Source organism: Phyllobates terribilis, unplaced genomic scaffold, assembly GCF_046119375.1.
Source record: "Phyllobates terribilis strain yellow unplaced genomic scaffold, ASM4611937v1 Scaffold_2__4_contigs__length_985480577, whole genome shotgun sequence".
NCBI lineage: Eukaryota > Metazoa > Chordata > Amphibia > Anura > Dendrobatidae > Phyllobates > Phyllobates terribilis.
In genome coordinates, this window is record NW_027362762.1 from 329,367,384 (window position 1) to 329,392,866 (window position 25,483).

A 25,483-nucleotide genomic window follows, 5' to 3' on the forward strand; every position below is an offset into this window, starting at 1 on the left:
TTTTCCCATGGCCAGTAGATGTGGTATGTGCCGACCATGAACTGGAGCAGCTCTGCATTATCAGGCACAGCCATCACTCAGTACACAGCAGTGGTACGTTTATAAGATTATCTCAGCACAGGAACACTTTTTTTTTTGTAACACATCCAATTGTGGAACTCTTAATTCTAAGATCTATTAATTAAGATGTACTCTGTTGTTGGGACAACCCATTTAAGGAATCCAACAGAAAAATCACTCATTATGCCTTCATATTGGAGGCATATTAAAATACTCCATCTATGACCGCCCAGTTATGTCATTTATGTGCTTGTCCCCTTACTTAAATGGATCAACTGAGATTTTTGAAAAAAGCTCTAAGAGGACGAAATATGTTAAATAATAGAATAAGGTTTTCAGAGCTATTTAATCCCCTGCTGTATTGGCTCACACTGATTCTGCATCTATAACATCAAGTCTATCATTCACACTGTTTTTCAGTCATTAGGCTTTTTGTAAGAATTTTGCACAAACCCTTTTGAAACTTTGTATATTCTTATTTTAATGCCAATGTTTATTCTGACAATGTTACTGTTCTTGTATTTTCTATAAACAGAAAGAGATGGAAGCCGGCTGGGGAGTGAGGGTATATGACAGATACAGTGTGGTCTTAAGTATTTTTCGTTACAATGCACGCACAAAAGAAGCCAAGTTACAGATTGCCCTAGCTGAGCTTCCACTGCTGAGGCATGGAGACACTAGATATATTCCCTTTTCTCTTGGTTTTGTTGTTTCACATTCAGAATATGTTATATAATTTCTTAAAGTGATATTTTACAATAAGATACAAATATTCACCAGTAAATATACAGTTTTCTCCTATCTTAAGGTGTTAAATGGACTTTCCGCTGAATAGGTAAATTTCTCTGTGGGCAGCGATGACGGCATACTCACTCCTGCACTCTGCTCCGAAGGTCTCTCTGGGCTGGGTGATGTCACCATCCGGCATTGACCTGATTGGCGTGGCCTCTGATGACCAGTGACATCAGTGCTTCTGGGCTGGCGGAGACCCTCAAAGCTGCAGTGCTAATTGCAAAGCAGGGATCTGCGTCTAGGGGTGTGTATGCCATCTTTTATTGTTTTAACCCCATGACTACCCACGCGGAGATTCACCTCTTAAATGGAACCTCTTAAATGGAAATGTGTTAGCCCCAAAATGCATTTTAAACTAGCTGTACAGTGAAATAGGGAACTTAGCCCTATAAAAATCATACCAGCACTGTGCATTTTATTGGTGCAGTGCTTGTGAATATTACTTTTAATGAGACCTTTTAAGGTTCCCTTGGTGTCATCAAGGGCTCAGTATACTGTTACATCCCCTTAATTAGCATTTTCTGGACTTCCTCCGCTTCATTCGTGATTGACAGCATTTGCTTGTCCTGCAAAAGAGCTGCCTGAATGCCGCCTGCGTGTCTGTGGGTGGATACATTCTCCTTCCTGACTCTACATTGATACACCTGAAAGTATAGTTGGCCAGCAGTTTCAGAGAGGAGCCAGGGAAGGATAACATGCGTACTTACACTGCCTAAATATCAGAAGACTGACCATCACTTCCAAACAGAAAACAGGTGTGAACAGGTGCAAGCTAAGAGTAGTCACCTCCATATATAACTAACAAATTAAAGTTGCAGTCTGTAATGCTATAGTATGCAAATATGAAATCTGTGAAATTGGAATTGCATTGCTGCTCTAGAAAATGGGTTAAAATAAAGATGCTTAGCCCATAAATTGGCCAATTCATGTATGCCAAGCAACCAACGATCCTACCTACCCACATAAATGTAGGATATCAGCCCAGGAGCGGTATCATGTTAGGTTCCCAGCAAAGAGGATCACCTTGTTGTTGGTTGCTGAATGAATTGGCCAATTTATGCACGAAGTATCTTCATTTTAACCTATTTTCTAGAGCAATAATGCAATTCCAGTTTCATATATTTCGCGTTTTCATGCTCTAGTGTTGCAGAGTGCAGCTTTAATTTGTTACTTAGTGCTGGTGCCTACACAGTATAACACTATGTGCATGCTGCCAGGCTCAGGCTGTGTCATTGTGCATGCTCAGACACCCAGGCGAAATTCAGGCAGCTCTCACTCTAGGCAAACGTGCACTGTCAATCAGAAGTGAAGGAAATGCTAATTGAGGTGGATGTATCTGTGCACTGAACCCTTGGCCATGCCATGGATGAACTGAAGCCCACTCATATGCATTTGAATTACACTGTACAATATAAATGTACAGGACTGGTATGGATTATTATATGGGTTAAGTCCCCATATCAACTTTTTTTTAATATTTATTTTGAAGGTGACATTCTATTTAGCCATTTTTAGCTTCATCTTAGCTGTTATATTTAAAGCGAACCTGTCAGCAGGATATTGCTAAGTAAACTACAGGCATTGTCATGTTGAGGTTTCTGCACTGATTAATATGATAACCTGAGATGAAGAAATCCGTCTTGTGTAATCATTGTTTGCACTTTTGAGCTAATGTGATGCTTGTGCTCCGGGGAGGGACTGTAGGCAGGATCTTATCCTGGTGCTCTAGGCGAGATGAAGAAGAAAAGACCTGTCCACAGGCCGCCCCGAAGCACAAGTATGTTCCTCATCATAGAGACAGACCCATAGAGACAGATGGGGGCGGTCTGTGGGCAGGTCTTATCTTGCTGATCTGGCCTAGAGCAGCCTAGAGCACCAGGATAAGACCCTGCCTACAGTCCTGCATCGGAGCACGAGCATCTCATTAATTGAAAACTGCAAACACAGTGATTACACAAGAACCACAAGACTGATTTCTTCACCTCAGGTATCATATTAATCAGTGCAGCAGCCCCAACATGACAATGCCTGTAGTTTACTTAGCAAAATGGTTCTGACAGGTTCGCTTTAATTGCAAAAACTCAGTTTCCTTTTCTATTCTTTGATGGATAATCAGTTTGATATTAGGATTAGGACTTTTAAAAAAATTTACATTTAGAATCCCTAATGGTAATAATTGTAATAATTATGTCCTTCTCTTTGTTTTTTTTTCTGTTTGTTTTTTTGTTTCTTGAAAACATTTTATTAATTGTGGAATGTCTACCACAGGACAAGACTTAAAAATGAAATGGCTCACTTAGACCAGCAGGGTGGTGGATCTCGATATATCATGGGATCAGGTATGCACACCCTAAATCATATATATATATTATCCTGCTGAAGGATTTAGTGTTTTTGTTGTTTTTTTCCAGCTTTTCCTCTTAACATAGCTACTTAGAGCTAGATAAGTAGCCACCGTTTTGGAGAACATATAGGCCTTGATTCAACATTTGTTCCTTTTTTTTTCTTTTTTTACCTTGTGGTATTCATTGTTTTTTTGCAGCAGATTCTTCAATAATGGTACATGCAGTTCATGACTTTTGCTTAAACTAAAAATGGTGTTTTTATTTTTTCCTTCGCGTTAAAGTCGCACATTTTGCAAAATTTTGTGCAAAAATTGCACCAAAGTAATTGGCATACCTAAAAATCATTCCAAGGGGACTGGAGTACATTTGCAACTTGTTGCAAATCATGAATCGGGCAGGAACATCTGGAGACTCTCTAAACTCAGCCGACAGTGGCAAAAAACTGGAGAATACATATGAAATAGACATAAAAAAGGCGCAAATGGAAAAATGAATACAGCGCAAACAAAACAGGCGCAAATGCAATAGTGAATCGGGTCCAAAATGCCCTATATAACTTGAAATAATGTAAATATGTTACATGTTGATGTTATTATTTTGGGTCAGTATAGTTAGTGATGCCAGGTTTTTTGATCAATCAGTTCATGACAAGATAATTCCCCCTGGTAACACACACCTTTCCTTCCAGACCAGTCACATTTTCGAGTTGTAACATACCTTTAACTGCTCTTTAATTTTTTTTCTTATTCCAATACTGACATACTTTTTGCCTTTTTTTTTTTTTTGCGTGACACATAGGGCTTAATATATATATATATATATATATATATATATATATATATATATATATATATATATATATATATATATATATATATATATATATATATATATATATATATATATATATAATATTCCATTTAGACTAGTATTGGCTTTTGTTTTTAATTTCTACTTTTTTTTTTTTCTTTTTCTACTATGTTTGCTATTTTTATTTATTTTATTTTATACTCCATGCCCCGCATAAGATTTTGGGGTCATTTTAACATAACAATACATTCTTTTTTATGTTGATTTCTCCCTGTAGCTGTGGACAGTGTATTAGCTCTAGCTAAAAAAAAAAAAAACATTTCAGCCTCCTGGCTGCTTAACAAAGCTAGGAGATGAAAGCATGGTGAGTGCTTCCTAATCTGTATACACAGCTTCAGTTCTGTGTATACAGAGACTGGGAAGGTAGACAAGGTAATAAACCTTGTTTATCTTCTGTCTGGGGAGTCTGGCTGTGTCTGACAGCCTGCTTCCCTCTTCCACAGCTACACAATCTGGTGCTGGCTGCTTACACTGCATTTGTTTTAGAATGTCAGTGCAGGAATAAGAGGACTGCCCGGACATATAAAGTTTATGGGCAGTCCAGGAGCAGTTAAAAAAAAAAAAAAAATACTTACTTTTCTTTATTGGGGGACACAGAAACCATGGGTTAAATCTGCTGACACTAACTATAGAGTAACATCAATCCGCTCTGTTACCTATCCTAATGAAAGTCAGGGAGCAGGGAAAACAGAAGTGATAAAAGGATAGTTCCCTAACCACGGCCAAGACAATTTTGAAACTCAGACCCATGTCTGCCTCCGACATGACACTAAACTAAACTGATTGGTGCTGGTAGGCTGGGTAAAGCCTGCTGGGGAGGAGTTGACCTTTTTTGTTAAGGAGTATTTAGTGGCAGCAGAATTAACTCATGGTTTCTGTGTCCCCAAATGAAGGCTACGACAAAGAGATTTTACAATGAGTACCAAAAATATTCTTTTTTTTTTACTATGATTACTGTAGTTTTTATCTGTACCATTTTGAGTCTATGCAATTTTTTTGTTTTTACTTTTGTTTTGTCAGATAGAATAAACAAAATGAAACTATTCTAGCCTTAAATTTTACACAACGATATAGAAGCACATACAGGTCACGGGCACTGATGTTGTTAAAACAAAGACCAAAAAACAATGGAATTGGATTTTTTTTCACCATTTCCTCGCACTTTGGATCTTGTTTTCCTTTTTTCAGTACATTATATGGAAAAAAGAAAGGAATCATTCAAAACCATTCACCCGACAAAAAAACAAGCCTTTATATACAGTCATGACTGTAAGTGTTCCAGAAAATTACCCATTTCTCCCAGAAAATGGTTGCAATTACACAAGTTTTGTTATACACACGTTTTATTTCCTTTTGTTGTATTGGAACAACACAAAAAAAGGCAAATTGGTCAGAATTTCACAAAATTCTGACCAATTTCAGAATTTCAACTTAATATGTGGTTGCACACCCTTTGGAATAAACAACTGTAATAAATCGCTTCCTACACCTCTCAACTGGAATTTTGGACCACTTTTCTTTTGAAAACTGCTCCTGGTCTCTCATATTTGAAGGGTGCCTTCTCGCAACAGCAATTTTAATATCTCTCCACAGGTGTTCAATGGGATTTAGATCCGGACTCATTGCTGGCCTCTTCGGAACTCTCCATCGCTTTGTTTCAATCCATTTCTGGGTGCTTCTTGAAGTATGTGTAGGATCATTGTCCTCCTGGAAAACCCATGACTTGGGATGCAAACCCAGCTTTCTGACACTGGGCACTACATTACCACCCAAAATCCTTTGGTAATCTTCAGATTTTATGATGCCTTGCACACAGTCAAGGCACCCAGTGCCAGAGGCAGCAAAACAACCCTAAAACATCTTTGAACCTCCACCATATTTGACTGTAGGTACAGTGTGTTTTTTTTTTTTTTTTTTTTGTAGGCCTCATTTCTTTTTCGGTAAACTGTTGAATTATATGTTTTCCCAGAAGGATTTTGGCTTACTCATGTACATTTTGGCAAACTGCAGGCTAGCTTTTTTATGTCTGTGTCAGCAGTGGGGTCCTCCTAGGTCTTCTGCCATAGTATTTCATTTCTATCAAATGTCAACGGATAGCTTGCGCTGACACTGATGCACCCTGAGCCAGCAGAACAGCTTGAATTTCTTTGGAACTTGATTGGGGCTGCTTATTCACCATCCGGACTATCCTGCATTGCAACCTTTCTTAAATTTTTCTCTGCCGTCCAGGGAGATAAGCAACAGTGCCATCGGTTTTAAAGTTCTTGATTCTGTTGCGCACCATGGACAAAGGAGCATCAATATCTCTGGAGATGGACTTGTAAACTTGAGATTGTTATTATTGTTCAGCAATTTATTTTCTCTTCCTCTTTCTGTTCGCCGCTCTTAATGTGGCACACACTGACACTCAATGCAATGATTGAGTCAACTTCTCCCCTTTTTATCTGGTTTCAGGTGTGATTTTCATATTGCCCTCACCTTTTACTTGCCACAGGTAAGTTTGAACGAGCATCACGTGCCAACAATTTTGTCCGGCACATTTTCAGGGTTTTGTGTGAAATTATGTCCAATTTTTTTTTTTTTTTTTTTGTTCCTATACACACAAAGGAAATAAACGTGTATAACAAAACGTGTAACTGCAATAATTTTCTGGAAGAAATGCTTCATTTTCTGGAACAACTTCAAGAGTGCCAACACTTTCGGACATGACTGTAGCCTTTTAGGTGCAAAGATAAGTTTTGATTCTTGCAAGAAGGATATTAAGGGGTTAATGGACCTTATTCTGCAATTTATATTGATCAGTAATTGCTTATTAATTTAAATGGATTATTTCAATATTGATATTTTTTCTGTTAAGGTGAAACCTTCATTGAGATCCAGCAGAGGCTTTTAAAAGAAAGAGAAATGAGGATTAAAAAAGCTTTGGATAAGTTGAGGAATAAGAGAAAACTACTAAGAACCCAGCGCAGACGACGAGAGTTTCCAGTTATCTCTGTAATGGGCTACACCAACTCCGGTCAGTGTAGTAATTGTTCTGTCTGATGCCAGCATGAGCCAGGTGTACAGTACTGATGATGTATGTATTAAAAAAATGTCTTTTAAAACCTGAGTGTATGTAATTACAGGAAAAACAACATTAATACAAGCACTTACAGGAGATGCAACCTTACATCCACGAAACCAGCTCTTTGCCACCCTTGATGTCACCGCACACGGTGGATTACTTCCTTGTCGTATGCCAGTGATTTATGTGGACACTATTGGATTTCTGTCTCAACTCCCCCACAATTTGATAGAGTCCTTTTCTGCCACATTGGAGGATGTTATCCATTCAGTAAGTCTCGTATTCGTAGACCTTAGTCCAGCACTGGCACCTCCAGATCTTCGAAAAGCCTTTTAATGAAAAGGGATTTAGAAAGTGGACAACCCTTGTAACAATAGGGTAAAAGCCATGTCTTAGTCATATTTTAATGGCTTTTTTATTTTTTATGTTCAGCAAAGAGCAATACTATGCATTTTATTAAAATGGCTTTGCGTAGTCATTTCAGCCATTGGACTAACTATCTCCAAATTTAAGCAGATCTTCAAAAATTTTGATGGTTGTGCTTAGAGATAATCAAAAAGATTAGCAGTAACCTGGTCCAGTGGCCAGCGTACATCCTGCTACCTGCAGGAATCCCCAGAGCCTATTCTGAATAGTGGGTCCAGTGTGACGCCATACATTCTTTGCATCGGGCCTACGAATTAGAAGAGGCGCCCGAGATTCCTGCAGATAGGAGGTTCGCAGTGGCTCTGGTCTAGCAGCCACGTTGGTAGTCCATGGCTGCTGGACCAGAGCTGCTGTGAACCTCCCCCCGGCAGGTCCTCCAAAACTTTTTGATCATCTCTAGAACTGCCATAAATTTGTAATGTATAAATCAACAGGAATTCCTCCTCATAAATTTCCATTAATCTAAACATCTGATGTATCACAATTTTACATTATGCTATCATTTGGAATTCCATCTTTTATATAAATTTTTAAATCCCAAGGGTTATAAACGACTATCAAATGTAATAATTGACCATTTTCACTACCTCATCTAGATAGTCCATACTTGTTCTGTTTTCAGCATGTCTTGATCTTTTTTTTTTTTTTTTTTTTTCTTTTAACATATCAGGATTTATTAATTCATGTAAGAGATATTAGCCACCCGGAAGCTGACAATCAGAAGAAAAGTGTGCTTTCTGTTCTCCAGAACTTGAAGGTTCCACAGCAACTCCTTGAAACCATGATAGAGGTGCATAACAAAATTGATTTAATTGAAATGTAAGTTCACTGTTTTCAGCTTGCATATGAAATTAAAAAGTTTATTATTTCTTTTTGTAAAATATCAGAACAATTCTTTTTGCATCTGTGCACAATATTTAAAGGGGTTGTCTTGTGTGTGGTAAAGCGACTTGCTCAGCCCTCCGGAGGTAGATACAGGACAAACGGTTCAGGTAAAACTTCCTGCGGGTTTATTATGCGGCATAAACTCCAGCAGGGTCCCATAAAAAATAAACAGGCCCTCTTGGGGTTAACGGGAAAACAAAAGAGAAAGTACAACAGAGTCTATTAGCAAGCAAGGCTCTGCCTGCTCCAGGTAGCACAGCGAAGTCTTCAGCAACACCATTCCTCCGGTGTTGCTCTCTGGCTTCAGCCCAACACAGCCTGGAGACTTCCTTCTCCAAGCCACACACCACCCAGAGCAAACTACTGACTATTTACCCTTCTCAGCCACACCCTGAGGTGAGGTAGGGGAATGGCCTCCCACCCTTTTTACCATTCCCATAAAACCGCACACCCTTTAAGAGAGTTAACCCCCAGCATATAACATGCTGGCAGAAATGTAGTAGGTTTCAGTTCACACAGGGGAGCAACCTGAGTGACACATACCTCCCCTCGTATATCATACCAGTGACTTTGTCACATGTGAAAACAAGTTCTTCCATATCCAATAGATGATAACTTGTTGATTGGTGGGGGTCTGACCACTGGGACCTGCACAGATGAATGGAGTACATTTACCTCTGTTAGACTGGAGCAACCATGTTCATGCTCAGCCGCTGGTCCATTGATTCTCTATAGGGCTGCCTAAATCTGCACTCTGCTTTTTCCGGCAGCCCCATAGAAGAAGAAGAATGGAGTCGTGGATGGGTATCCGACCTGCCAGTCCTATTTTGTAATGCAGATCAAAAAGCCCAGTCGGGGGTTAAAAATTCTCCATTCTGCCGATTTGATGCGGGTCCTAGCGGTCAGACCGCCACTGATTAGTAAGTTATCACCTATCCTGTGGATAGGTACTAACTTGGTTTCAATGGAAAGGCCTTTTAATGACTTGCTTATTTTCCTTCCATTACATCAGGGATTCTGTTATTTTGACACCAAGAATATTGTAGATTGAATTGCTACTCTTGCCATATTGTTGATGCAATCACCATTCTTGCCAGATAGTATTCTGAATCTTTACTCTTGTCATCAAAAACATTTGAAACATGAATGACCCCATCAGTCGGACTGGGGTGTCCAGGGCCCACCAGAAGAAGTAACTATAAGGGCCCACCCTATCATTGTAAGCAAATAAGTCCAGTTAATCTTCAGGGCGCAGCATTCTCAGAGCTGTAACTTTTCCCCTTGACCTATTAGGGCTTATAGCTTCTATAGACTCCATTTTGGAATACTTCCCGATTTTTTTTTTTTTTTTTTTTTTTTTTTTTTTTTTTTTTTTTTTAATTTGTAAATGTAATTATTTTTGGGGAAAGGCATGAGATAAAAAAAAATGTGTGTGTATATGTGTATACATACATTTATTTTTATATCCTGCATTGAGCATACAACTAAGATAAGCTAACAGAACATGGCTCCAGTGCATGTAAAGGGAACCTGTAACTCTATTCATGCTGCCCAAACCATGGCAGCAGGAATCGGGCTGCAGCCTGCTATGTTTTTCTCTGAAATGTCAGAGTTAAAAAGCTTCTTTTTGGAGGGTATGGCATAGTGAGAAAAGCATGTGAGAGCGAGAAAAGAGGACATGGGACATAAAAGGCACCAAACACCGAATAATTCAATAGGTACGCAATATCGTGAAAAATTCATACAAAATTTATTATTGTTCTCAGGACATTAGACACGAACATTAAAAAACATATAGGACAGAAAAAAAACAAATAAACAAAAAAAGAGAAGAAATCCCCTTGCAGAAAATAACATATCAATATAATCTGAAATAGTGAATAATTGATATGTGCAGAGTAGTCAATAATTGTGGTACATAATTTTAAATCCACCTAGTATAAGTATAATAACATGATTTAAATAGAACAATCAATAAAAAAGCATGATTTGCAAATAACCTCCAGACCCACTCTATATCTAATAGTTCATACACAGTTCTCACAAGGAGAATATCCTATATATAGAGTATATCCTAGAGAGAAGAGTGGTACCAGAATAGGGAATAAATATAAAAGTACCAACAATGTATATGCACAGATAAAAAGGAGATGTCAATAATACAAAACCTACGCGTTACGCCATATGATTATGGCTTCCTCAAACTGTCAATCAAGTAGGACTGCAGCTTGTATTGTTTACTGTTTGTGGTTTTTTTTTTGTTTTTTTCGTCACAATGTTTGTAGAAGAACAACAAAAACCAAAATGTCAGTAATTCTTTGTTTTGTTCAATAAAAATGATCTGATTGAAAAAATAGGAGTGCAATGTTCCCCAGCAAGCAGGAAGTCTCCTGGGAAGTGGTGCATGGGGCGAACTCTTTAGAAAAAATTGAAAGACCTTAATCAATAAGCTAGCAAGTTGTTTATTGCTAATGGACGCACTTTAACAAATACATCTTCAATGTAATTATTTTTAGCACCCACACTTGCTCCAAATACTATATAGGACCCCAGTCTCTAACATTTCATGGGCAATTTTTTTCTACATGCAGTGCTGGCCAAAAGTATTGGCACCCCTGCAATTCTGTCAGATAATACTCAGTTTCTTCCTGAAAATGATTGCAATCACAAATTCTTTGGTATTATTCTCTTCATTTAATTTGTCTTCAATGAAAAAAAGAATTGTCCTAAAGCCAAATTGGATATAATTCCACACCAAACCTAAAAAAGGGGGTGGACAAAAGTATTGCACCCTTTGAAAAATCATGTGATGCTTCTCTAATTTGTGTAATTAACAGCACCTGTAACTTACCTGTGGCACCTAACAGGTGTTGGCAATAACTAAATCACACTTGCAGCCAGTTAACATGGATTAAAGTTGACTCAACCTCTGTCATGTGTCCTTGTGTGTACCACATTGAGCATGGAGAAAAGAAAGAAGACCAAAGAACTGTCTGAGGACTTGAGAAACCAAATTGTGAGGAAGCATGAGCAATCTCAAGGCTACAAGTCCATCTCCAAAGACCTGAATGTTCCTGTGTCTTCCGTGCGCAGTGTCATCAAGAAGTTTAAAGCCCATGGCACTGTGGCTAACCTCCCTAGATGTGGACGGAAAAGAAAAATTGACGAGAGATTTCAATACAAGATTGTGCGGATGGTGGATAAAGAACCTCGACTAACATCCAAACAAGTTCAAGCTGCCCTGCAGTCCGAGGGTACAACAGTGTCAACCCGTACTATCTTTCAGCGTCTGAATGAAAAGGGACTGTATGGTAGGATACACAGGAAGACCTCACTTCTTACCCCGAGACATAAAAAAGCCAGGCTGGAGTTTGCCAAAACTTACCTGAGAAAGTCTAAAACGTTTTGGAAGAATGTTCTCTGGTCAGATGAGACAAAAGTAGAGCTTTTTGGGAAAAAGCATCAACATAGAGTGTACAGGAAAAAAAAAAGGCATTCAAAGAAAAGAACACGGTCCCTACAGTCAAACATGGCGGAGGTTCCCTGATGTTTTGGGGTTGCTTTTCTGCCTCTGGCACTGGACTGCTTGACCGTGTGCATGGCATTATGAAGTCTGAAGACTACCAACAAATTTTGCAGCATAATGTAGGGCCCAGTGTGAGAAAGCTGGGTCTCCCTCAGAGGTCATGGGTCTTCCAGCAGGACAATGACCCAAAACACACTTCCAAAAGCACTATAAAATGGTTTGAGAGAAAGCACTGGAGACTTCTAAGGTGGCCAGCAATGAGTCCAGACCTGAATCCCATAGAACACCTGTGGAGAGATCTCAAAATGGCAGTTTGGAGAAGGCACCCTTCAAATATCAGGGACCTGGAGCAGTTTGCCAAAGAAGAATGGTCTACAATTCCAGCAGAGCATTGTAAGAAACTCATTGATGGTTACCGGAAGCGGTTGTTCGCAGTTATTTTGGCTAAAGGTTGTGCAACCAAGTATTAGGCTGAGGGTGCCAATACTTTTGTCTGGCCCATTTTTGGAGTTTTGTGTGAAATGATCAATGATTTGATTTTTGCTTCATTCTCTTGTGTTTTTTCCTTGCAAGCAAATTAAATGAAGACAATAATACCAAAGAATTTGTGATTGCAATCATTTTCAGGAAGAAACTGAGTATTATCTGACAGAATTGCAGGGGTGCCAATACTTTTGGCCAGCACTGTATGACAGCATGGTTTTACAATACCTACATCTAGCCATGAAGGCATGCTCTCTCTTATGCAAAAGTGTGCCTGTCTGCACAAAGTTATCACACACGCACATACACTTTGAAAGCTTGCATGATCTTACATGCTTCCACACCCACAGGAATGCTTTTAGACTTTTTGTAGAAACCTAGACATGCATTTACACACCCCTCTATATACAAATGCACATTTTTATACATCTTCTTCTACACATGTAAGCATACATTCACGCTACTGCACATATTACGCACGTGTGTGTGTATATTCCTTACCTGCTGAAGATGGTCTTCATCTGGAAGATATAATGTGACTTTTGCATGTTCTGATTTTCCCCGAAAATAGCAGTAAAATATTGCATCTGTTTGCAGCGATTTTGTGAAAATCGGAACATGTGAACACAGCCTTACTTCACCAGGATTGCTGCATCTTGCAGCCCTTGGGCAAACATTCTCCCTATAATTAAAGGTTTGGGGTCCATGGAAGGAGTGAGAGAGGCCCCTTTGTGCTGACTCTAGGACAAAGTAATCACAGCAAGTGCTTCTGTGTCGTTCAGGGGATGGGGTTTACTGGCAGATCATGGTGGAAGCTTGTTCCTTCAGGGGATTCATTGGCTTTCTAGTGGGCCAGTCCAAGCCTGTACCTCATCATGAATCTATTGGGATCCTTTTTAAAAGGATCTGTCATAGAGTTCATGGCTCCATTAAGAATGCCATGAACATGATGTGAGCATAGCCTCAAGCTGGCCATACACATGTGATAACTATCGACCAAAGTTTTTTTTCAGCAGACAACTCTCTCCCAACTTCCCCATAAACACGGGTGCTCAGTTTGTCTGACTCTTCTGGCAGCGGTTTGTCTCCCATGAAAACCACTACATAGAACGTTTGAAATTCCAACATTATATGGATTCTGTGTTGCTGCATCAATCCACCTCACAGTTCAGAGGAGCAACAGCAAAAGAAAACCACTGTGCTTTTAACGCCTTATATTCGGAGAAGAAGAGGGTGGAGTGTGTCTCACTAATCACCATCTTATAGTTCCGACTTGATGTAGAAATACCAGCAGGTTGTTCTGTGTCCCTACTGGTGATGTCCTTGAAGAAATCCTCAGTTGTTTGTGCAAATAACTTTGGATCCTGAATTCCTCTTGAAATAAGTGAGCATCGAACATCTAGTTGATTAAAAAAGCAGAGTGAAAATCCACCAAATTGCACACCGGAGTAACAAATGTTTATTAAGTTATAACTAGTGATTAACTCAAGTGCTCATAACTCGAGTTTGCATTGAGGTGCTCAGGTATGCACGGAGTATCGCGGGTGCTCAAGTGACATGTTCGAGTCCCCATGCCCACGTGTTTCGCGGCTGTTAGACAGTCACAAAACATGCGGGGATAATAGAGTGCTCCTGCCTCATGCCACTGTCGGGGTGAAAAGGTCATTAATGTAATAGGGTGTTTTGAGTTGCATGCCCCTCATCAGTGCAAAGCCAGAGGTGTGATTTGGCTGGGTGAGGGGCCACTGACAGGTGGTGTAAGGAGGAACGTTTATGCTTGTTCAGCACCAAGTCATTGCAATGCTCCTATGGGAATTTAAATATGTGACTAGCCTCTTTAAAGTGGAAGAGGACTTGATCTCTTGTGCCATCTATTGGATGTAACAATACTAAACAACCAATCCAAACCAAAATCTCCATTTGCAGCAGAAATTCTTATAAAAATTTGACCATAAATAAAACATAACAAAAAAAACTGATGCGAATCTATATAGTCACATGCATAAATATCACATATATATTGCAACGCCTCCATATAAAGATTGCCCCTACATCCATAGATGTGAAATCGCTATTAGGTGTGAACAGGATAGAATGGAGCTAATGCAGAAATACTGATGACTATGATTGAAACACTAACTATGTGCTACAAAATCTATATAATCACATACAGTCATGGCCAAAAGTTTTGAGAATGACACCAAAATGATATTTTCACATGATCTGCTGGCCTCTGGTTTTTATTAGTGTTTGTCTGATGTTTATATCACATACAGAAATATAATTGCAATCATATTATGAGTACCAATAGGTTATATTGACAGTTAGAATGAGTTAATGCAGCAAGTCAATATTTGCAGTGTTGCCCCTTCTTCTTCAAGACCTCTGTAATTCTCCCTGGCATGCTCTCAATCAACTTTTGGACCAAATCCTGACTGATAGCAGTCCATTCTTGCATAATCAATGCTTGCATTTTGCCAGAATTTGTTGGTTTTTGTTTGTCCACCCGTCTCTTGATGATTGACCACAAGTTCTCAATGGGATTAAGATCTGGGGAGTTTCCAGGCCATGGACCCAAAATCTCTGTTTTGTTCCATGAGCCATTTAGTTATCACCTTTGCTTTATGGCAAGGTGCTCCATCATGCTGGAAAAGGCATTGTTGGGCGCCAAACTGCTCTTGGACGGTTGGGAGAAGTTGCTTTTGGAGGACATTCCGGTACCATTCTTTATTCATGGCTGTGTTTTTAGGCAAGACTGTGAGTGAGCCGATTCCCTTGGCTGAGAAGCAACCCCACACATGAATGGTTTCAGGATGCTTTACAGTTGGCATGAGACAAGACTGGTGGTAGCGCTCACCTCTTCTTCTCCGAATAAGCTGTTTTCCAGATGTCCCAAACAATCGAAAAGGGGATTCATCAGAGAAAATGACTTTGCCCCAGTCCTCAGCACTCCACTCCCTGTGCCTTTTGCAGAATATCATTCGGTCCCTGATGTTTTTTCTGGAGAGAAGTGGCTTCTTTGCTGCCCTCCTTGAAACCAGCCCTTGCTCAAAGAGTCTCCGCCTCACAGTGCGTGCAGAAGCACTCACACCAGCCTGCTGCCATTCCTGAGCAAGCTCGGCACTGCTGGTAGTCCGATCCCGCAGCTGAAACCTTTTTAAGAAACGGTCCTGGCGCTTGCTGGTCTTTCTTGGGCGCCCTGGAGCCTTTTTGACAACAATGGAAGCTCTCTCCTTGAAGTTCTTGATGATGCGATAGATTGTTGACTGAGGTGCAATCTTTGTAGCTGCGATACTCTTCCCTGTTACGCCATTTTTGTGCAGTGCAATGATGGTTGCACGTGTTTCTTTAGAGATAACCATGGTTAACTGAAGAGAAACAATGATACCAAGAACCAGCCTCCTTTTAAAGTGTCCAGTGATGTCATTCTTACTTAATCATGACTGATTGATTGCCAGCCCTGTCCTCATCAACACCCACACCTGTGTTAATGGATCAATCACTAAAACGATGTTAGCTGCTCCTTTTAAGGCAGGACTGCAATGATGTTGAAATGTGTTTTGGGGGTTAAAGTTCATTTTCTGGGCAAATATTGACTTTGCAAGTACAGTAATTGCTGTTAAGCTGATCACTCTTTGACATTCAGGAGTATATGCAAATTGCCATTACAAAAAATGAAGCAGTAAACTTTGGAAAAATTACTATTTGTCTCATTCTCAATACCTTTGGCCATGACTGTACATAAATTTTAGAAGTCAGGTGAGATTTAGGAGGCCTCCGTACATACCAGATGGTTCTCCGATCCTGCTAGAAGTTGGATTGGACTACTTTCATCTAATTATACGATCTGATAATTTGTATCTGAGAGCATGTTCTTATGCCTATTATGTTTTTTTTCTTTTTCTAGTCTATTATGCATTGTTAATGCTTAGCAAACAAGTATTGAAGTATTTACAGCAACAAAAAGTATATGTACCTATTTAATGGTTTAAGATAATGGATGCACAATAATTCAGATTCTCAGACTGTCTTAAGTGTCTTGTCCCACATGGGGGTTTTGTCCCTGTTGCTGCTCTCGGCTTATCCCTACTAGCATGTCTGGAATTCCTCATTATGGTAATACAAATGTTGACTTTAACTTTTTTTTTCTGTTCTTTGTGCTGCACTGTGTAAATCTATCCTAAGTCATTTGTGACAGTTTTGTCAAAAATTGTGTTGCAGTTCTAACAAACGCAATGTAAGTACGTTATGATGGTACATTCACACGTTGCGTTTTTGCTGTGTATTTTATGCAGTGTATTTGGTTCATAAAATACGCAGCATTTTACATTACCAGTTTAATCAATGAGATTTCTGAAATCTCATGCACACACTGAATATTTTTTCGATGCGTATTTTGAGCCTATCTGCATTTATGCCAAGTCGGAATATGTCCCATTCTTTCTGATTTTGCAGAAGATGAATGGCAGAAGACGCTGCAAAAATGCATCGTAAAACCGCATCAACAACGTGCATTTTTCCTGCCACCACTCTGGTCTTTCAATGCAAAAAGAAACACTGTAAATATGCAACATGTGAACATACCCTTATTGCTGCCATAAGTATAATTTAATTATTATAAAATCAAAACCTTTTCTTTTGTGTCTATTAGCCATGACCCCGGTGATACCGCCATACCTGTGTCTGCTCTTTTCGGTGTTGGCGTAGATGAACTTAAACAACGTGTAGAAAGTATAGTGCTGACAAATACGGAGAGGTTGATAAAGACAATTAGAGTAAACCTGGAAAGTCCTCAATTAAGGTATGCTTTACTATCCTAAAGGAGTAGATACAGCATGGCTAAACCTTGTCACAAAATTTAGCACCTCGTTAATTTTATATTTCTGTATCACATTATTGCATGTTATTTATGAGGAACTTAAATCTAGTGTTAATATTGCTGTCCATCTTTGGGGACATTTTTTTAAGTGCTTAAATGCATTTTTCGCAATTGAGTTTCATTACGATTTTGCACTGTTTTGCCTTTTATAGCCATTGTGTTGCACTCTACTGCTGGCTGCAGAATGAGTTAAAGTAGTTGTCCAAACAAAATAAAAATTTTACCTGTGGCTTGATGTAATAAAAATTGACAAATGAACCTTTACTCTTCTACCGGCACTTATTAGGATCCAGCGAATGTCGATCCGTGGTTTGCATTTACACCGGAAGGAAGTAGTCACCATTCACTGTGACAGCAGGACCACTGGAACCGGTGATTGGCTGCTATGGTCAGGTGACTTCGCATGTTGATGACATGCTTCTAAGGACACCTAAACACTCCCGCCAATCACAGGTCCCAGGAGTCTTGCTGCTGATTTAAATGGTGTCTATTTCCTTCCAGTGTAAATGCTGACCGCGAGGTGACCTTCGCTGGATCCCAATAAATGCTGGTAGAAGAGTATAGCTACTAAAAAGGACCTTTCACAAGTTTGAGCATATTAAACTGGCCACATTATGGAATGGTGGCTGCAGATTTATTTAAAACATAGTTTTGTTACAAATACTTTAAGATCTCTTTTCACAGTGCTGTCAGCTCTCATCCTCCCCCACACCGACTGCCTTAAGATGAAATCTGGAAGTGTTTGTAATGGTACAGCAGAGCTGAGTTATGTATCTCTACACAACAGCAGCAGGGATCAGTAAGGAGAGGAGGGCATCTTCTTTTTTCCCTCTGCATAACGCTACCTGCTTATGATAGGTCAACCTCATGCAGGGGAAGAAGTACTCGCCCCCAAACATAAATCTCTGGTGACACCCAGTAGAACTATAACATAAAATATCACATAAACTTTACAAGCTAATATCACAGAGAAGAGAAATTAAAAAGTACGTTTTACTCAGCTTTGCTGCCACCATTCCATGGTGTGGTCAGTTTAATATGCTCAAAATGGTAAAAAGTCTTCGGAAATCAAGTAAAAAAAAACAAAACAACTTTTTAAAGCTTGTCTGATTTTACAAGCTCCCTATTCCTCTACAGCTAATCTGCTGTGATGCTTTAAAGGGCATTTGTCTTTATGATCAACCCTTTTATGCAGTCTATATGGGCATACAGGTAATAGAAAGTTGAATAAAATGAAACCTTGATATCTGGGATCCAAAGTCTTATTCCAGAGTAATCCACATTTTTCTTTAATATGTAAATGAGCTGTTAAGATCTGTGGGCTGGACACAGATCTCACTGAGAATTTGTCTGCAGAGCTTATATTAAATGAAAGGGATGTTACTAGTGTGAGACATCTAATGACTGACAGTCTGCTCTTCTGATCTAAAATAAGCTCTGTGTCCGGACCATAGATGTTGTTAGCTAATTTACATATCTGTTTATAAGACATCAGATCTCCGATATCAAGGTATAATTTTATTCAACTTTCTATGACGTGCATGCCCTTATAGACTTCTTAGGAGTGTTATTCCTACTGACAGATTCCCTTTTAAAGTGGAGCTTCAACTTTGGAGCAGAATGTAACTAACGTATTAGAAAATTTTGCCCAGTTTTCTGCTAGAAAATTGTGTTGTCTATTTTTTGGGTGCAGATTTGTAATGTCCATGTGAACTGCATTATCTAAATAGCTTCTTTTTTTTTTCTTTTTACTTTATTTTATGGTATGTATTATCACATGTTGTATCTTGCAATGCAGACTGCATACATTTAAGGGGTAGTCCCCAGCGTAAAATATAAAACATCCTATACCCTCCTCCCGCAATGATGCTGTTCCAGTGATGTTGGGCTTCGTGATATTGTTATAACACGTGAGCTCTGTAGCCAAACAGCGGTCACTAATGGGCTGCAATGCTCATATTTTTTTCAGAAATCCTAGATTCATGTAAAGGAAATATGAGTGAAATAACTCATTAGTGGCCATTGATTGGCTGCAGTGCTCACATGGCATAACAACGTCACACGAGCACTGGCAAACCCAGTACCGACATTGCTGGAATGGTGTTTGTAAACTGAAAACAGATACTCACCTTCCGCACAATGTGCACTAAAGTATTTAGGAAGGGGTTGTCTGTCATGAACAACCCCTTTTAATATACTAATCTTCTCCTGAGCTTTATTAATTCATCTCAGGTTGTATAATCCTTAAGTTAAAATGATCATTTTATGAGTACAACTACAACTAGACTTATAAAGTGACCATGATAATGTTATTGTTGGGCTGGACAACTTTCATAAAGGATTATACAGCCATTCTGACATAAATTTTACAAGTAAATAAAGGGCAGCGCTGGGGTCCTGGGTTCAAATCCCACCAAGGTCAAAATCTGCAAGGAGTTTGTATGTTCTCGTGTTTGCTTGGGTTTCCCCCGGGTTCTCCGGTCTCATCCCACACTCCAAAGACATACTGATGGGGAATGTAAATTGTGAGCCCCAATGGGGACAGTGCCCATAATGTCTGTAAATTGTCTGAATTGTAAAACGCTGCTTAATATGTTGGCGCTATATAAATAAGATTATTATTATTATTATTATAATAATAATTAAATACACCAGCCTCATAAGGTCTAAGATTTTTGCAATATAATGTCTTATCTGCTGTAAAGACTTTTTTTCTCTCTTTACAATCATTTGCAACTAGGGCAGAATATAACCCCCCCCCCCCCCAACCCCCCAACCAAAGACCCCTTACATCACACACAAAATGCTCCTTATTTTGGAACTGTAGGCACTCTGCAATATCACTTAGTGTGATTTACTTGGTGAGTACCTCCATCAAGGAGATCGCTATAGTGAGGGAATGTTGTGCGTTTCATGTAGCGAGCTGGGCCACTGTGTGAAGGGATTGCCTTCAGGGCGTATGCAGTCTTGAAAAAGGGGGTTTACTACTTCTCCTAGATTTTGCTATTACTAAGATTAAATTAAACACTTATGTTAGAATGGCCGGTCTGGTCTCATAGAAGTGTAACTACTTTGAGTGAGCCCTTCTTTTTTCAATGTGATGATATATTATAATCCACAGGTTGCTGTGCCCATAGGTATGCTTGAGAATGTTCAAGACAGGCCAACATGTCACCACAACCTGTGGATTATAATATATCAGTACATATGAATTATGCATTGGGAGACCTTTCCAAACTGATCTACCTGAATGCGAGTGCCCGTTTTGACTCTTGCTCCTGGTGTGCTGCTCGCTCTTCTTTATACTTCTATGTGGAGCTGTCAGAAGTTCTTCAAGGTCATAAAAGGGAATTATTGGAAGTTTAGTTGCACAGTGATAATGAGAAGGGGTAAGTAATGCAGTGGTTTTATTGTACACCACTATTTATTGAATATCAAATTCTCTTGGCGACCTTCCTAGAATAATACTCCCTTAACCTGTCTTGCATATGTCTGACAGCTGGCTGTACAAGGAAGCCTCAGTCCAAGAAGTGAAGGTGTTACCAGAAGAAGGATCAGCGGATGTGCTAGTCATTATAACCAGTGCTGTGTATGGAAAATACAAAAAACTGTTTTGTAAATGAGCTCAGAGTAATAGTATTTTACACAAATCAAGTACAGCGTGGCTACAACTCAAGAGGGAGCATCCTGCTATTTATTGATGGGCTGCAGCCCGTATACCGTATGGATCTCTGAAGATTCAGGAATATGGGATGCCGCACAATATCTAATGAGATGATTATCACTGCCATAAATAAAATATTTTCATACTAATGAATGTTATCTATTTTTGTATGTAAGTATCTGAATGTTTGTTTTTTGCAGTGTGGTTAGCGCTGTAGCCTTGCAGCGCTGAAGTCTTGTGTTCGAAAACCAACAATGACAGCATCTGCATGGAGTTTGGAAACCCATGCAAAACATGGGGAGAACATACAAAGACTTACTGATAAGCAATGTAGATAGTCATCACTCACTGTCCCCAAAGGGGGGTCACAATGTCTGTAAAGCATGGGTGGGCAAATCATTTATACAATGGGCCAAATAAGGAACTGGTGCTGTTGCGGAGGGCTGAAGATGCCCTGAGCTCAGTGAGGCTCTCCTAGGCTCATTCTGAGTCTAATAGACTTATCCTGAGAAAGTGACTTCCGGTCCACACAACAGACACAGTGGGAACTGGCAGTCCGCAAATGCTTTTATCTGATGCCGTAACTGCATTGAAAACAGCATAAGACAGCGACCGGTAAGTTTTGTAAAGGCCCCCGTCACACATAACGAGATCGCTAGCGAGATCGCTAATGAGTCACGATTTTGGTGATGCAATAGCGATCTCGCTAGCGATCTTGTTATGTCTGACAGGTAGCAACGATCAGGCCCCTGCTGTGAGATCGCTGATCGTTACAAAGCTTCCTGGACCATTCCTGGGTCGTTGCGCTCCCGCTGGGCAGTGTGCATCGCTGTATTTGACACCTTATCAACGACCTCGTTAGCGATTCAGAACTGAGACATGTAGGCATGCATAAATTGGACTTTTCTGCGCTCCTCGTCCCCGATTGGTGGTCACTACTGCGTCCTTGTTTATTCAGATCCCACCAGCGTTCTCCGGCTGTGACTCCACTTTGAAGAAATCAGGCATCTTTAGCGAGGTAGGTATTGTTTGGGGTCTCAAATGAGTTTTCATTTTTAATGGAGACGCAGTAGAGATCCCATCTGACCAGAGACGCAGTGTTAAACCAAGGCCACCCAATCTGAATGCAGTAGCGTCCACCAACTGGAGATGAGGGGGGCGCGGAAAAGCAATTTTATGCACGCCTTTCTGACACAGTACAGTCCCTATCCAGGTGTGGATCGTTGAAATAGCTGCTGTGTGAAAGCGTCCCAACGACCACCGAGATCGTTGGTTAGATCGCTGGGGTGGCCGAGATCGTTGGAAAGTTCTGCATGTTTGAAATCTCCCCAGCGATCCCAAAACCGTGACGCAATAACGATCTCGCTAGCGATCTCGTTGTGTGTGACAGGGCCTTTACACACTCTCTACAAACACATTAGTGATTGATTGCTAACAGAGGAAACAATACAAAAATTGCTGGAGTGTTCCTTTAAAGAGATATTCTAAGTGAGACATGGATTTCTTTGTTTGATGCCTCAGTACTAAAACCCATAATAAACTACATTTTTTTATATTTTGGCCAAATGGCCTCAATGTAACATTCATTTGGCATATATTGAGTGAATGTGAGTTTACAGGCAGATAAAATACAAAACTGACCCTGGACAATGTAGTAGGACACAACTAGTAATCAACAAAACCATCTATATAGATGTGTCCGTCTTTTAGCCCTCCAACCCCCGGACGATTTTTTTTTTTTTTTTTTTCTTCTTCATTTTTCCATCAATATAGCCGTGTGAGAGCTTGTTTTTTTGCGTAACCAGTTGTGCTTTTGAATTACACTATTCATTCTACCACACAGTGTACTGGAAATCGGGTGGTGAAATTACAAAAAAAAGTGCAATTCCACAATTTTGTTTTGTTCTTTATTTTATTTACCATGTTCACTATATGGTAAAACTGACCTGATAATATGATTCTCCAGGTCAATATGAGAATGCAGATGCCAAATATATATGTGTGTGTGTGTGTGTGTGTGTCACCAAACAGTTCTATCTTCGTCTCATCCGACCAGAGAATCTTATTTCTCATAGTCTGGGAGTCCTTCGTGTGTTTTTGAGTAAACTCTATGCGGGCTTTCATATGTCTTGCACTGAGGAGAGGCTTCCGTCGGGCCACTCTGCCATAAAGGCCCGACTGGTGGAGGACTGCAGTGATAGTTGACTTTGTGGAACTTTCTCCCATCTCCCTACTGCATCTCTGAAGCTCAGCCACAGTGATCTTGGGGTTCTTCTTTACCTCTCTCACCAAGGCTCTTCTCCCACGATCGCTCAGTTTGGCTGGACGGCCAGGTCTAGGAAGACTTCTGGTGGTCCCAAACTTCTTCCTTTTAAGGATTATGGAGGCCACTGTGCTCTTAGGAACCTTGAGTAATGCAGAAATTCTTTTGTAACCTTGGCCAGATCTGTGCCTTGCCACAATTCTGTCTCTGAGCTCCTTGGGCAGTTCCTTTTGAGCTCATGATTCTCATTTGGTCTGACATGCACTGTGAGCTGTGAGGTCTTATATAGACAGGTGTGTGCCTTTCCAAATCAAGTCCTATCAGTTTGAATACTTTTCGTACCCACTGTAGGTTTTGGAATAATAAGTTCCACAATTGGATGTGTTTAAATAAAAAATGTTCATGTGCTGATAATCTTACAAATGTGCCCCTGCTATGTACTGTGTAATGGCTGTGTCTAACTGTACATGGTCTGATCATACCACAGCTCCTGGGCAGGGAATGAAGCAAAATGATTCTTTCTTTTAGGTAAAACCTTGCCTAAAAACAGTCGGTGAAAAGTTTTAGCTCACAGAAAGAACCAACTGTGATCCCATACTGTCCTGTTTGTATACTCTTTTACATGCTCACGTGGCCAAAAGCTGTGGTATGATCAGACCATTTTCCTGCAGTCAGACACAGCCATTACATTTCGTTATATTACAAGATTCTCAGCACAGGAACATTTAAAAAACAAAACAAAAACATCCACTTGTGGAACAAATTTTTATTCCAAGATCTAGCGATTAACATTAACTTTGTTTGTGGGACAACCCCTTTAATGCTTCAGCATGCCAAACATTTTGAACAATTGCTTGTTTTCAAATTTATCGGAACACTTTGGAGGAAGTCCCTTTTCTGTTCCTGCCTGACTGTGTACAAAGCAAGGCCATAAAGGGATGCTTCAGTGAGTTTGGTGTAAAACGGGTGCACAACATTTTTTTGATCCAAGGGCCACATTTCCATACTAAACCAATTCCAAGGGCAACAAAGTTTTTTTTAAAGGGGTACTTCTATAAATACATCACCAGAACCACCATCAGTACATTAACCACTTAACAACATACGATGTGTAAATACGTCATATGTCGTGTTTCCCCCTTTGATGTGGGCTTCGGCGGTGAGCCCGCATCTTTTCCAGCAGCTGTCATGTGCCCCTAACAGCCGTGGGTGGAATTGCGACCCACCCGCGGCTATTAACATGTTAAATGCCACTGTTTATCTCTGACAGTGGCATTTAATTTGCGCAAACCAGATGCGCGTCACTACTTCTGCCCGTTGGTGCCCCATCACATGATCACGGGGCGCCGATGGGTTGGCATGAAAACCCAGGATCTGCAGGAGACCCCTGCCGTTGTCATTGCCAAACTGCTATGAGCACCGGAAAACAGAAAAAAATCTATACGTTTGGTATCTACGAACTCGTAATGACGTGGAGAATCGTAATTGCAAAAAAGTTATGGCTCTGGGAAGAAGGGGAGCAAAAAACGAAAGCAGAAAATGGTCCTGGGGTGAAGGGGTTAATACATCTGAACCAAGTTTTGAGTATTTGAGGAGGATTTGGAGAGTTTCTGTTCCAAAAAAATCAGTGTGAACACACGCTAACTTAAACTGAGTGTTTGGAGCAGAAACTCGCCAAATGCTCATAATCTCAAATCTAAGTTTTTAGGTTTTAATATAGCCATGAAGCACATTATGGATTGCTACATGTGCACAAGATCAGAACCACCGTCAGTACAAGCATGTAGCGCCAGAAACTACATCAGTACAAGAATGCAGCGCCAGAACCACTGTCATTACACAAACAGATCGCCAGATCCGCAATCAGTACGTGTATATAGCACCAAGTTTAATATAGTGATCAATTGTAATGTCAGGTCAGCCCCATATATGAAATATATATTAAGTTAGGTTCCCAGCAAAGAAGGTCGCCTTGTGGATGACTGTTGACCACACATGAATTTATGCGCTAAGCATCTCATTTTTTAACTTTTCTTTTCTAGAACAGCAATGCCATTCCAATTTCATATATTTCATGTTTGCATACTATAGCGTTACAGAGTGCAGCTTTAATTTGTTAGTTACATATGGAAGTAGCTCTTTTAGCTTGCACCTGTTCACACCTGTTTTTCTGTTTGGAAGTGACAAAAAAAACACGATTGTTGGAAAAAAAAGTAAATTTATTGC

The 25,483-nt window shown here is 39.9% G+C and overlaps 1 protein-coding gene across 1 annotated transcript in view; it reads left to right on the plus strand.

Annotated features, from left to right (window-relative positions):
* Positions 1–22,549, plus strand: part of GTPBP6 (GTP binding protein 6 (putative)) — a 34,999-nt gene extending 12,450 nt beyond the window's left edge. The window contains exons 4-10 of the mRNA XM_073664436.1: positions 596–726; positions 3,121–3,191; positions 6,925–7,083; positions 7,193–7,401; positions 8,228–8,376; positions 17,103–17,252; positions 20,830–22,549. Coding sequence (XP_073520537.1) covers positions 596–726; positions 3,121–3,191; positions 6,925–7,083; positions 7,193–7,401; positions 8,228–8,376; positions 17,103–17,252; positions 20,830–20,953 — 993 coding nt within the window. The 3' untranslated portion in view covers positions 20,954–22,549. The remainder of the gene's footprint in view (positions 1–595; positions 727–3,120; positions 3,192–6,924; positions 7,084–7,192; positions 7,402–8,227; positions 8,377–17,102; positions 17,253–20,829) is intronic.
* The last annotated feature ends 2,934 nt before the right edge of the window (positions 22,550–25,483 follow it).